This window comes from Panthera leo, chromosome D4 (genome assembly GCF_018350215.1).
Source record: "Panthera leo isolate Ple1 chromosome D4, P.leo_Ple1_pat1.1, whole genome shotgun sequence".
Lineage (NCBI taxonomy): Eukaryota > Metazoa > Chordata > Mammalia > Carnivora > Felidae > Panthera > Panthera leo.
In genome coordinates this window covers 92,776,869-92,790,036 of record NC_056691.1, presented here as the reverse complement: position 1 = coordinate 92,790,036, position 13,168 = coordinate 92,776,869, and the positions used below count along the sequence as shown (strand labels likewise).

Genomic DNA, 13,168 nt, shown 5'->3' with positions numbered 1-13,168 from the left:
GGGTCTCTCCTGGGGCCGGCCCCCACCCCTGGTTCCACCACTGCCGGTGTCTTTAACTCATGTGATAGGGGCAGGGGTCTCTGTGGTCTCAGAATCCTGGTGACAACAGGTAAGGGCACTCAGCCAGAGTTCAAAGAGATCCTGACACCTGCCCCCTCCCAGGTTCTGATCTGACCCAAGCCGCTTGGCCCCAGGCAGGCCAAGGACAAGGGCCTCTTCTGAAGGCTCCTGGTCATTCACCCCCACCCGTCCCCCAAGAGCCTGAGGGTCTGGGAGGAGGCCTTTGGGTCAAAGATGGGTGTCCTGGGCCCTGAGGAACCCCAAGCAGCCAGCCTTAGCAAGAACTGTGGAGGGGAAAGCAGGAAGGCTTACAGGGCCCTGAATTGGCCTTGACAAGCCTCCCGCCATGCCCTGGAGGTGCGTCGGAGTGAGCCCCAGGCAGGGGCAGTGAGTGCATCTCAGTGGCCACAGGCCTGGAGGTCTGGGTGGGGCTGCTGGGGGCAGGCCAAGGGCTGTGGGCCTTACAGTGTGTGCGTGGGGGGGGGGGGGGTTCGTGCAGGCAGGCCCTGGGGCGGGGGGGACTGCAGGAAGCTGGGCCGGGCAGAGTGGTTTGAGGGTGCAGGCGGGAGGGGGGGTGGTGCTGGCCAGGGGCTGTGTGGGGCTGACCAGGCAGGTGGCAGGTGGGTAGGGGGCGCAAGAGTCCGGCTGGGGTGGAGTGGGGGGTGCAGGCGGGAGGGGGTGGTGCTGGCAGGGGGGTGGGTACAGCGCGGGGCTGAAGGGGGGGGTGGCGATGGCTGCAGGAGGCGGGGCCGCGAGGGGGGCCGGGAGGGGGGGCGCGGGCACAGCGCGGGCGCGGGCTGAAGGGGCGCTGGCGTGTGCCCGCAGGCAGCCCGGCGCCGGGGACGGCGTCCGCGGGGACGGCGCGTGCCTGGACACCGCCAGCCTCAAGATGAGCGACCTGGACACGGAGGTGCTGCCCTTGCCGCCGCGGTACCGCTTCCGGGACCTGCTGCTGGGAGACCCGTCCTTCCAGAACGATGACAGGTATGGTAGGGAGGGGGTCGCGCCGCGGCGCGCTCGGAGCTGTCCGCGGTGCTGAAGGCCGGTCCGCTCCGCTGCCCTTCAACTTTCCCGGGCTTCCGGACGGGAGAAGTTTCGGGTGGGGGCTGGGCGACGTGGGAAGCACCTTCCGGGAGGGGCTCCCGGAGGGGGTGACGGAGAGCTGTGTGCTGGGGAGTCTTCCCAAACACCGGTCCCGGGGCCAGGCGTCCCCGCGTCTGCGCCCAGCCCCCCGCCCCACTCGCAGCCCTGCCGATTTGGGGGACAAGCCAGCGCCGGAAGCAAGCCGGTGGTGGAGCCCCACAGCCTGGCTGAAGGCTGGTGTCCTCCAGACTCTGGCTGTGGCCATTTGTCACTGACTGAGCGAGTGCCTTTCGAGCTTATGTCGTGGGTTCTTATGGAGGGGGACGGCATTCCCTCACCTCAAATTCTCCTGTGTGGACAAAAGCAGAATGAACTGGAGTCTTTCGGTAAGAGACCAGCAGAACCTTGGGAATAATTCATGCGCCGAGGGAGCTGGCAGGAAGCTGCAAGCAATGTTGCTTTTCTCTGCCTTTTCCCCAAATAGCTGTCTTGGGTAAACAGCGGCCCTTTAGCGCTGTCAGCCTCAGGAGAGCTGCTTTCGGGCCTGCCGGTGAGGGCAAGTGCAGGGACTCACGCGGGGCTGGAGCCTGCGGGGCTTGGGAATGAGCCCGTTTTCCTTGCCTTGTGTGTTGAGGGGCCTTTGGTACCTGCTGGTGCCTCCCCCCTCCCCGCCCCCTCCCAGCCCCGGACCCGGCAGAGCGAATGTGCATGCCCCCTCCCCCAGCAGTGCAATTATTCCAGGTGGCACGTGAGGTGTCCAGGTTGAAATGGTCAGGACGCAGGCTGAGCCTCCAGAGGATCAGTTGCTGGAGCCGCAGCTGGGAAAATGACATTAGTGACTGAGGTCGGTGTGTAAGGACAGTGCCCGTGAGGAGCTGCTGAAGCTCGCTGTGCCGACCCCTGAACACAGAGCTTCCTACCTGCCCACGCCACATCTGGTCGCGTCCTCCGAGCAGGGGACAGAAGACATAAACCGCCGTGTTCGCCCACTCATGGCCAAGTTTGTGGGTTCAGCAGAGGGACCTTCTGCATTCTGTGTTCTCTCTTGTCAGACTGAGTGCTGTGGTCATAAGTAAGCTCACCCAAGGGCTCACACCCGGGAAAGAGCTGAGCTTCACTCTCTGGAGAGGCAGCGGGGTCAGGAGGGTCCTGGTGTGGTGTATGCGGCTGGGGGCTCGCCTGCCCTCCTGGAACGCAGGAGGCCGGGGGCTTTCCCGAGTCAAACCTGTGTGCTGAGCGTCCTCCTACGGCAGCACCAGCCCCTCAGCGCCTAGTCCCCTAGGACCTGCTTAATTCTTGAAAACAGCAGCTCTGGAGATTTTTCCAATGTGGGAAGGAATGGCGTCTGTCTCCCTGGGCAGACCCAGGGCCTCTGGACGCATCGATAAATGCCAGTGTCTGTGGTTGATAAAATTAGAGTGACGCACCCCTCCCCTCAGTTTTCAGGAGTGGATGGCACTCACCCCAGAGAGGAGGCACCGGGCCTGGGTGGACATGCCTGGCCCTTGGAGCGTCCAGGGGCCTCACAGGTGGGGAGGGGGCTGCTGGTTTGCGCGTCAAGACAGGTTCCTGGTGATGTTACCCCCGCTGGCTTGGGGGCTGGAGGGGAGCCTGTGAGGCACAGTGCTGGCTGCCCAGGGTTCCAGGAGCAGCCACCTGGGGCGGGGGTGGGGACCTGTCCCGTATCCCCTGCCAGCCACTGTATCAGGAGCCCAGTTGGAGAAGTCTCTCTGTTTTCAAGCTTCTCTGGCTCAAGTTTGGTTGGTCCCTCTCATGAACCCTCTCGTGCCCATGGACATCGGGGCAGGCAGTGCAGGAAACCAGCATGGTGTACGAAGGGTGGGGTAGGGTACTGAGATCACCGGACACCCCCTTCCATAAGGACACATACACAAGGAGGCACGTGCTGGGCTTTGAGCTGGCATCCAAGCTCAGGGAGGAGACAGTGAAAGCCTGGCTATGGGAGGCCCCCTCCTCGATATTTGTGGCCCCTCGAGCCTCTCCCTCTGTGCTTGTCTCATCCTTGATGTCTGTGCCCCTCCCTCATCACTGATTCCCAAAGTGGAAGGTGGAAGCAGGCTTCTCCCCGGCCCGTCAGGACCCCTTCTGCACGTATGGGGAGCCTGTAAGGATGTTTCCGGGGGCACGGGGCCGGCAGGGGGCCTGGGCCTGTGGGCTGTCCCTCTGTGCCATGAGGTTGGGAGCTCAGGAAGACCCTGCCACCAGCACAGGGTTGGCCCCCTGCCCCCCCCCCCCATCAGCAACATTCTCCCGGAACCCTTTCCGTCCCCCTGTTTTCCACCTCCAGCTCACGGGCCCTAGGGCAGGCTCTGGCGGGGGGGGGGGGGTACTGATGCCCTGGCGTTCGGCAGGCTGTGAGTGGGCGGCCGGGGCTGTGGGCTTCCTGCTCTCCAGAGAAATAAAGCCACGAGCAGTGAGTCACTGCAGCCTCACACTGTGGCCTTGGAGGGAGGGAGAGACTCAGCCCACGTGGGCCGTGGGCCAGGCTGCAGCGCCCTCTGGGGAGAGGGGGGAGGGGGGCAGGCGGGGGAGGAGGGCGGAGCCAGAGCTCACAGACCTTCCAGGGAGCAGCTGAGGTCTTAGGACGACCTTCACCGCTGCCTGCGGGACCAGGTCTTGGGGTCCCAGGGGGCAGGGCTCTCGGCAGAAGCACACCTGGACCCTCCAAGGCCTGGAGCTCAGGACTCCCTGCCCCACCCTGGGACAGCCCGCTGCCCGTATGCCCAGGGCCCAAGGAGCCGCTGAGGAGGCCCCTCCTGTCCCCTCCCAGCCCTGTCCAGGGCTGACCCTCCTGTGCTCCCGGGGTCTGAGTCACAGCTGGAGGCTGCAGGCCCCCCCACTGTGAGCCCTCCTCCTGAAAAGGTGATGACAGCCCCAGTCACCTTGAAGAGCACTGTGATGGGACCTCGCCTCGAGTGACACGAGGGGGAAGGGGCTCTGCCACTGGGCGCTTTGCCGTTAAGAGTGTTTCTCCCCCTCCTCGCCTGCATCCCGGACAGGAGGCTCTCAGCCCCACTCCCCACCCCCGGGCTCAGGATGATGCAGGTGGGCTCTGTGCACTGAGGTACAAGGGGACACGGGGGCTGTCACACCGCAGCCTTGTCCCCCACACGGGGCACAGCTGTCAAAAGGCTGGGGTGGGGAAGCCACCGGTGAGGACAAAGGGCCTGGCATGTGGCCATCTCCCCGACTGCAGGACCCGGACCGCCTGCTCTCCGCAGCTGTCCGCCAACCAGGACTGGCCCGGCGGGGTGGCCGGAGCCACAGCTGGAGGCAGTGTCGGGGTCTGTGCCCTCCCCTCTCCCAGGCCTTTGAGTGCAGGACACGTGCACACGTAGAAGCATCCAGGGCCGAGGCTCTCGGGGGCGCTGGGGGCTGGGGGTGGGGGGGACATCGGCCTGCTGCAGGAAGGAAGAGGAGGCCGGGCCTCAGGGGTCAGAATGCCACCCCCGCGGCTGTTTGCCTTGGCCCCTCTGACAACAGAGCGTGGAGCTGATGTGTCTGCAGTTGAGCAGCACCGGATAGTATTTCACACAACAAGCTGGGAAGTGGGGACAAGGCCGGTCCTGCGTTGCAGGGGCAGGGGGGCCTCAGACCCCTGCCGGCCTGCGGCGGGGACAGGGGACAGCCACGGCCCCCGGGGCAGGGGCTCCTCCTCGACCTCGGTCCACGGGGCCCCTCCAACCTGGACTGGGTGCGGGCAGGGCTGGGGTCTCTGCGGGAGGCGTGCCCCTTCCCTGCCCCTCCCCTCCGCCGAGCAGAAGGGGATCAGGCCCCTGGAGCGTGCACAGTGAAGCCCCCCCAGGAGTGGGGGTCCCATGGAACGGCTCTGCTCTCAGGGCCGTTCAGCTGTAACTGTTAATAAATGGACGTCACTGAGCCGCACTGGAGATGCCACCAAGCCCGCGCACGGCTCCGAGTGGGTTCTGACCCCTCAGGGTGCTCTCTCCGCTGTGCTCCTGCCCCTCCCCCAGCCCTTGGCCTTCCTCTTCCCTCCTCCCTCCCGCCACCCAGGGCTCCTGCAAATGAGGCAGGGGTAGCCTGGGAGGGCAGCACGGTGCAGAGGGCGGGACACTGTTCTTGCTCACTGGTACGGGACCCAGGACCCGCCTGAGAGCCGCAGAGGGCAAGCGTTGGCAGGGATCTCTCGTCTGGAGGGGCGTCCGGGACAGCTCGGGGGCTGTGAGGGAAGCCAGGGCCATGGGGGCCGCAGGCTGGCCCGAGCCTCGCACACGTGGGTTCCGTGCGTACCGACGAATACGGAGGGCGCTTCACGGTGGAGGGTGGCCGTGGACGCGCCCCAACCCGTGGCAGTCCGGCTGAAGCAGGGGCGGCGTGACGCCAGAGGAGCCCCGCTGCTCGGCCCCGTCCGCTGGGTCCCTCCTGCGTGGGGCTGCTGGGCCCAGGCCTCCTGGGGGCCTGCCTTCTCCCTGCGGCCCGACTCCTGGACGGGGCCGACCCACAGGGTGGGACAGGGTGAGGCCCCAGCTCTGCCCCGGCACCTGCTCCTTGCCCAGCCCTGGCTGGGCGCCTGTGTCCACTGCCGACCCACAGGCCTCGGAGGACACAGCCGATCAGGGAAATGGTGGAGGGCCAGGCTGGTGTGGCCCCGATCAGGTTGGGGGGTATCCCACCACCTTCAGCTCCACGAATAGCATCGGATGGTGCCCGGGCAGCGGGGACGTGGAACGAAAGCCAAGCCCCTCCTCTCCCCGCTCCCCAAGACCCCACTGGGTCCGGAACGGCCACCCAGGTGTCCCGCCTGCTGTCACACCAGCCTGTCGGATGAGCCCCCACCCTCCTCGCTCAGGCATGGCATCCCTGTGTGTGCTGACCGCAGCGTTGTCCTGCCTGTCAAGCCCCTGCATGGTGGCTGGGCGCTTTCTGGCTTCCCGCGGAGCAGGGCCGGGGCGCGGGCATGGGCTCCAGGAGCCGATGCTGGACGCCTGGAGAAGGCTGCTTCTCCAGGATTCTGCTTGGGGCTACGTGACTGAGTCAAGGAAAAGCCTCCGGTGGTGCCAGGTTCTGGGCAATTCCATGAGCTTTAAGGTGTCCTTAGGGAGTAAAATTTGTGTCTTGATTTTTCCAGTCACTTTCTGGGCCCAGGGTTCCTCTGCCTGCATCTCCCTCACTCCACTGTGGGCCGGCTTGGGCCGTCCGTTCCCTGATCTTGTTCCCCGGTCACCTGGGGCCCCCCACAGGGAACAAGGGCCTGGGGGGTGGCTGGCGCAGGGCAGAGACAAGGGTGGACGACTCCCTGTGGAGGCTGGGATCCTGGGGGCAGGTCAGGCCTTCCTCCTGCTGGAGTCCCTCCCTCCAAGTGGGGGTTCTGGGGACTTGAGTCACCTCTCCCCCAAGCCCGGGAGGCCAAGAGGGGACAGGGGGAGCTGCGAGTGGATGGACAATAAAGGGACACCGCAGACAGACAGGAGAGGGGCTGGGGGTGGAGGGGCACAGGCACGCGTGTGCTGAGACGGGTCAGCCGGGCTCGGGGACCTGTGTCTGCACTTGTGAAACGGGCGAGCTGCTCAGTCTTCTGGGGGCCAAGGGTGCATCAGCATTCCTGGCTCCCCCTGCCCGTGCCCTGGGGGCATCTGGGAGTCCGCATGGTGGGGAATCAGGTGTCCCCCGGGAGCCCCGTTCCCCATCCTGCCCCGGGACTGTGCAGGTCAGCGTATGTCTCCGGAGACTTGTACGCGTGACTCAGAATTCAGTTCCTCCTCAACCGGTGCAGAGCACGGCACAGATGCCCAGTGAGGGGGCAGCCGGCATCCTCCGGGGTCACAAAGATCATGATCAGTTTTGGTTTCAAGTTCTAATTCCCGTTGGTCCCTTGATGTGCCACTTATTGCCGTAATGGTGTCGTGCAGGGACCATCCCGCCGCCTCCATCTGAAGCGAAGCTAGGGGGCGGCAGTGTTCAGGTTGTGCTTCAGTCAGCTGAGCTGTGTAACAAAACACCACAGCTTAAACAACACATTTATTTCCCGCGGCTCTGGAGACCGTGGGTCTGGGAGCAGGGTGTCCGCACAGCCGGTCCCAGTGACGGCCCTCTTTCCCGGGTGCAGGGGTGGTGTGGGGCTGGAGGGAGCTCCCCAGTGTCTTCTCATAAGGGCACCAGCCCCATCCCCAGAGCCACCCTCATGACCTCAGCTAACCCTAATCACCCCCAAGACCCCCCACTCACAGCATCACACCGGGGGTTAGGGCCTCAACACACGAGCCCACGGCAGGCTTGGAAGGTTGAGTTGACGCCACAGAAGGAACGGCAGTTCATCCTTCCCGGGACTGAGCTGTGCTTTGACTTAAACTCCTTAAGCTTTGAGGGCGACCCAGGAGAGCCTGGAGAGAGAGCCCGCTTGGAGCCTCCTCTCCCCTCCGGGCTGGGCGTGTGCGCCGGCTGAATGGAGGCAGTTCCTGCAGCAGAGGGACCTGTCCAGGGTCACAGCGCTGCTTAAGGGGGGCGTCAGGAAGAGCGGGTCTCCAGAAAGTGCCCCAGACCCCTGTGGTGTTTTGACTGAGCCTCCACCCGGGGAGCGGGCCTACCTGGAGCCCGTGCGTGTGATCTTACTTGGAAATGGAGTCTTTGTAGCTGTGGTTAAGGTGAAGCTCTCAAGGGGAGCTCATTCCGGGTGAGGGCAGGTGCTACCCTCTGTGAAGAAGGTGTCTTACAAGAAAAGACACACAGGCAAACCCGCGTGAAGGCAAGGGCAGAGGCTGCAGGGACGCGGCCACAGGCCGGGAGCACTGGGGCCCCCAGGAGCTGGGAGAGGCAAGAAGGACCCTCCCTGGAGCTTCCGGAGGGAATGAGGTTCTGCCCACACCTCGATTTCAGACTTCTGGCATCAGAACTGGCAGAAAATAAATTCCTGTTGTTTCGGACCTCCCGGTTTGTGGCACTTTGTTACGGCACCCCAGGACCCTGACGTCCCCATCACAGGATACGAGTGTGGTGGGGGCAGGCGGCCCCGAGAAGCTAGGGACCCAGGGGCCCGGCACCTGCCCCCTCCTCCGGTCTCTAAGGAAGTTTCCAGTGTGGGGTTGTGGAACGCGTGCTGGGCCCGCAGGGTGGTCACTGCCCGTGTGGGGTGGAACCCCTGGTCTGCTGAGGCTGGACGGAGTCTGTGAATAACTTGGCCTCTCCTTCTGCTGGGGTGTTTTCCGGGGCAGGGCCTGAAGTGATATTGAAAATACACTCCCAAGCGGAAATGCCGGAAAAGAGGCCCCCTCCCACTGGGCCGCAGGAGCCAGGAGCAGACGGACACCTCCCCCCACCCCCGGACAGCAGGAACAATGGCTCCGGGCCCTGAGGACTCCAGAGGAGGGGCTGTGGGGGCGCTGCCTCCTTCGTGACCTTGACCCCCACGATAGCCCAGGGAGGAGGCTGCTCCTATGGGGCAGCAGGAGCAGGGAAAAGGCCTGGGGGTCGGGTCGTGGGGAGGGGACGGGCGGAGCCAGGAAGGTGCCTGGACTGGGCGGGGCTCGGGTTCTGGTACAGGTGTGTGTGTGGGGGGGGGGGGGGAGAGTCTGAGGGAGCAGACGTGGGTGCCCCCAGCCTCTCTTCACAGCTGTGTGGTGGGCAAGGGCAGCTCCCCAAGCACGGCAAGGCCCTGGCCAACCCCACCGCATCTCTGTCCCTGGGTCCGGGGACAGGAGGCCCCTCTGGGGGCTGAGCCGGCAGCACCCTCCTCCCCAGGCCCACGGGGTAGGGGGGCCGGGTCCTGGCTCCTTCCCTCCTCCCTGCCCGCATTCTGAGCCTTTGTGGGCTCCTCACCACGTGCCCGCTTCGGGGGTCCGGGGGTCCAGAGGGGCTAAAGAAGCGAGGTCATCTTGGGAAAGCCCCTCCCATCCAGCCCCTGGAGCCCGGGCCCTGCCCCTGCCCGCATCTCGCTAATTAGCAGCTCATTCTCTCTGTGTCTTTGTCTTTCTCTGCCTCTCTGGCAGGTTTTCCTGTGTTTTGGGCCCCCTTTCAGAGCACTTAACCAGGGCCCAGGAGCAGGGAGAAGGGCCCTGACCCTGTGTCCCCTTCTGGAGGGGAGGGTGGGCAGGGACTCCAGCTGAGTCTGGCCGTGGCCGTAATGCCCGTGTGCGGGGAGATGTGGCACCAGGGCAGGGTCGGCCCCCCCGGGCCAGCCGTCTCACATCCCTCTGCATCCTCTGGGCAGGAGTGGACACAGACGGGCTGTGTGGAGCTGCCAGACTGTGACTCTTTGCGGGGGTCCAAAGGGTTTTAAGATGGGGAGAGTACCCTGGTAGCCCCAGGTGCCACCGAAGTGCCCTCAAAAGAAGGAGGCAAAACATGGTTAAAACGCTAAGCTGTGTTATGTATACTTTACCCCAAGTTGAAAAAGAGAGAGAGGCGAAGGGAGATTTAACACAGGCTGCCCACTTCAGGACAGGGGCAGAGATCCGAGGGACGAGGCCACAAGCCGGGGGACACTGGAGCCACCAGAGGTGGGAGGGGTCCCCTGGAGCGTCCAGGGGACGGCAGCCCAGCCGTACCGACCGTGGACTTCTGGGCTCAGAACTGGCGGGACCGTTTCTGCTGTTGGACCACCCAGCGTGCGGTCCCCATTAGGGCAGCAGCGGGACCCTCGCGCGAGCTCTCCCAGCTGTTGGGGGAGCGGAAACGTCCGGAGAGATCCTCTCACTCCCGCCGGGCGGCAGGAAAGTGCCAGCTGTCCAGCCGCCCAGGCGCCCAGGCCAGGCCCCCGTTGGGAAGTGAGTGTCTCACGGAAGCAGATTCCGAGCGGCGTTTGTGGGGCATCTGTGACTCACGCCCTGTGCTGGGGAGGGGGCAGGGGGAGAACGGGGGAGATTCTGGTGGTGCCCAGGAATTGGTTAAGGGGCGCGGAGGTGAGTGAGGGGCCGGCGGGGTCGGGGGAGAGTGGCAGCAACCTGGCCCGGGGAGACCCCACCCGGTGGCCCCCAGCCCCTCGCAGCTGGTCTGCTCAGCCCAGGGGTGTTGTGTCCTTCTGGTTATTAGGGCTCAAACTGCTCTTGATCCAGAATGGCTCCCGCCAGGTGCGGCCCCTCGGGATCTCCAGGCCGCCCAGGACCGTGAATACGATGAGACGTCCCGGCCACGGCCAGGATCAGGATGCGTCGCACGGTGTCGGGGGCTGAGCTTCATCTCTCCTAAAGTCATGTGGTGGACTGTTGACCGCCTGAGCCTCCCCGCCCACCAGTGCCTCAGAAGTGACCTCGTCTGGAAACAGGGTCATCGCAGGTAATCAAGTGAGCATGAGGTCGTCAGCGTGGGCCCTGATCCTGTACGACTGGAGCCCTTTCGCCAAGGGGGATCTGGAGACAGGCGCAGAGAGAAGACAGCCGTGTGCGGGACGAGGAGGCGGCCTCGGGAGCACAGCCCCGCCGGCGTCGTGGTCTTGGGCGTCCGGGCTCCAGGACTGCGAGGGAACGCGTTTCTGTTGTTTGAGCCGTGCGCCTGTGTGGCGTGGCAAGGGACTGTGCGTGGTAATTCAGGTTACCGGTCATCTGAGCGGGCCCCGTCCGACCACACGAGCCCTGTGGAAGCAGAATGTTTTCTCTGGCTGGAGCCCAAGAGGCAGAGCTTTGGGGCCCGGGGGAATTTGGCGCACCGTTCCTGGCTCTGAGGACGGGGGAGCCACGCGCCAAGGCGTGCGACGGCCCTTCACAAGCGAGCCGGTGACAGCCGGCGGGAGCAGGGGCGCGTCCTGCAGCCTCCAGGAACTGAGTCCTGCCGGTGGCTGGATGAGCTGGCGGGCGGAGTCTTGCCCAGAGAGTCCGGCCCTGCCTGACACGCGTCGGCCTCGCCAGCCTCGCGAGGCCCCACGGAAAAGCCGAGCTGAGAAGAGCCAGGCTAAACCCTGCTCCGACGTGGCGCCAACAGCACCGTGAGATGATAAAGGAGTTGCTTTAAGTGGCGACGTTGGCGATGACTTGTTACACGGCAACGGCAGCCGAGACGCCTCTCTCCTGCAGAACGGTCGCCGTCTGTGTGTGTCTGGGTGCCTCTTCCAGAGCAGCTCAGTCTGCCCCTCTGCCTCCGGTGCTCCTCACGGGCTGGCTGTCGGGTCCAAGGGCCGGGCAAACGATTTAGGTGAAGGGACATTTTAGGTGACATGTGGTCCCACGTCTCCTGGTTTTCCCTCCACTGCGAAGATAGCTGGGTTAGGGACAGCAGCACAGCCCTGCACATCACCCCTGCTGGTAAGAGGGACTTTGCAGATGCGATGCAGGTAAGGCTCTTCACGGGGGGCAGGGGACGCTCCTGGATGGTCGCTGTGGCCCAGTGCTGTCACAGGGTTCTCGGAAGAGGGAGGGGGAGGGGCTGAAGCAGAAGTCACAGCGGCGTGAGGAAGGGACCCCGAGAAGCTGGCAGAGGTGGGGGGTGTCCTCCCCCAGAGCCTCCAGAAGGAACCAGCCCTGCCCACACTTAGATTTTAGCCCTCTGAGCTCCGGACTACGAGACGGTAAATGTGTGTTGTTTTAAGCCACTAAATTTGGGGTGATTTGTTACAGCAGCAGCAGGAAACCCATCCACCCTGTCGTAATCATTGCCCATCCTGATGCTCAGCTGCCCCTGCTGTGTCCGCGGAGAGCCCTGCCAGCTGGGTTCTGTACCTTTCCTCCCCAACTTTTTTTTTGTGAAAAAAACACGTAACGAAATTTACCACCTTTTTAAAAAAAATTTTTTAAGGTTTATTTTATTTTTGAAGGAGAGAAAAACAGAGTGTGAGCAGGGGAGGGGCAGAGAGAGAGGGAGACACAGAATCCGAAGCAGGCTCCAGGCTCCGAGCTGTCAGCACAGAGCCCGACGCGGGGCTCGAACTCACAAACCGCGAGTTCATGGCCTGAGCCGAAGTCTGACACTTAACCGACTGAGCCACCCAGGCACCCCTAAAATTAATCGTCTCAAGGGCGCGGTCCAGGGGCGTCAAGTGCATTCACACTGTTGAGCAGCCGTCCCCGCTCCGTCCCCAGAACGTGTTCGTCTTCCCAGACTGGACTCTGTCCCGTTACACACGGACCCTCCCCTCCCCCAGCCCCACCCTCCCGCTCTCGGCGTCCGTGGCTCCGACTCCTCCAGGGCCTCCGGCGAGCGTCCACTCCTACAGGACGTGTCCCCCCGTGACGGGCTGACGTCACTCAGCACGGTGCCCTCCAGGTTCGCCCACGTGGTAGCAGGTGCCGGGATTCCCCTCCTTTTTGAGGCTGACGTTCCCGGGTGTGGGCGGACCACGTCTTACGTACCCATCCTTCTGTGGTCCATCTGATGGACCCTTGGGTTGCTTCCGTGTTTAGCTGTCGTGAGTGACGCTGCCATGAACACGGGTGTGCAAATATCCGTTCGAGACCCTATTTTCAGTTCTGCGGGCATACACCCCAAAGCGGAGCTGCTGGGTCACACGGTAACCCCGCTTCTCGGGAAGCCCCAGACCCTCCCACGATGCCTGCAGCGTCGCACGCTCCCGAAAACAGCACACGAGGCTCCCATGCCCCACACCCGTGCTGGCACATTTATTTTCCGTTGGTTCCAGAGCAGCCGTCCTGGTGAGTGCGTGCTGGTATCTCGTGGTCGTCTTGAGGAGTTTCCCCAGTGTTCGGTGGCGTTGAGCATCTCTTCACGGGCTCACAGGCCCCAGGCCGGAGCCTGGGAGGTCTAGCTGTGGTCCCGGGGACAGCCCGGGCGCCACCCCAGCCGGGCGATCAGCACACCCTGTGGCTCGCCTCTCGCGGAGTGGGGCTGCGGGCGAGGACTCCCAGGACCCCGTGGGCACACACCGGTGTGGCTCGGGAGGGTGGAGGCAGGGGCCTCCCCTGGTTCCCCTGGGCACCGCTTCAGAAAGTCCGCGATGCCGGGCCTGCGCCCTAGGCCTGCTGCTTCAGGGTCGCCCCTTGCTGCCTTCTGCCGTTTCCACATCTTCCTGGGTTCCGGAGGCTCCTGGGCCAGCCTGCCCACCTGCCCTCACACCTCCAGACATCATACCCGGACCCCGTGGGCCGTACCTGCCCCGGGGCGC

General features: G+C 64.4%; 1 protein-coding gene across 2 annotated transcripts in view; it reads left to right on the top strand.

The window, feature by feature from the left end:
* Positions 1-893: 893 nt before the first annotated feature.
* KCNT1 (potassium sodium-activated channel subfamily T member 1) overlaps positions 894-13,168 on the top strand; it is a 50,068-nt gene continuing 37,793 nt past the window's right edge. For both annotated transcript variants that reach the window (XM_042913557.1, XM_042913556.1), the window contains exon 1: positions 894-1,044. In XM_042913557.1, coding sequence (XP_042769491.1) covers positions 950-1,044 — 95 coding nt within the window. In that variant the 5' untranslated portion in view covers positions 894-949. The remainder of the gene's footprint in view (positions 1,045-13,168) is intronic.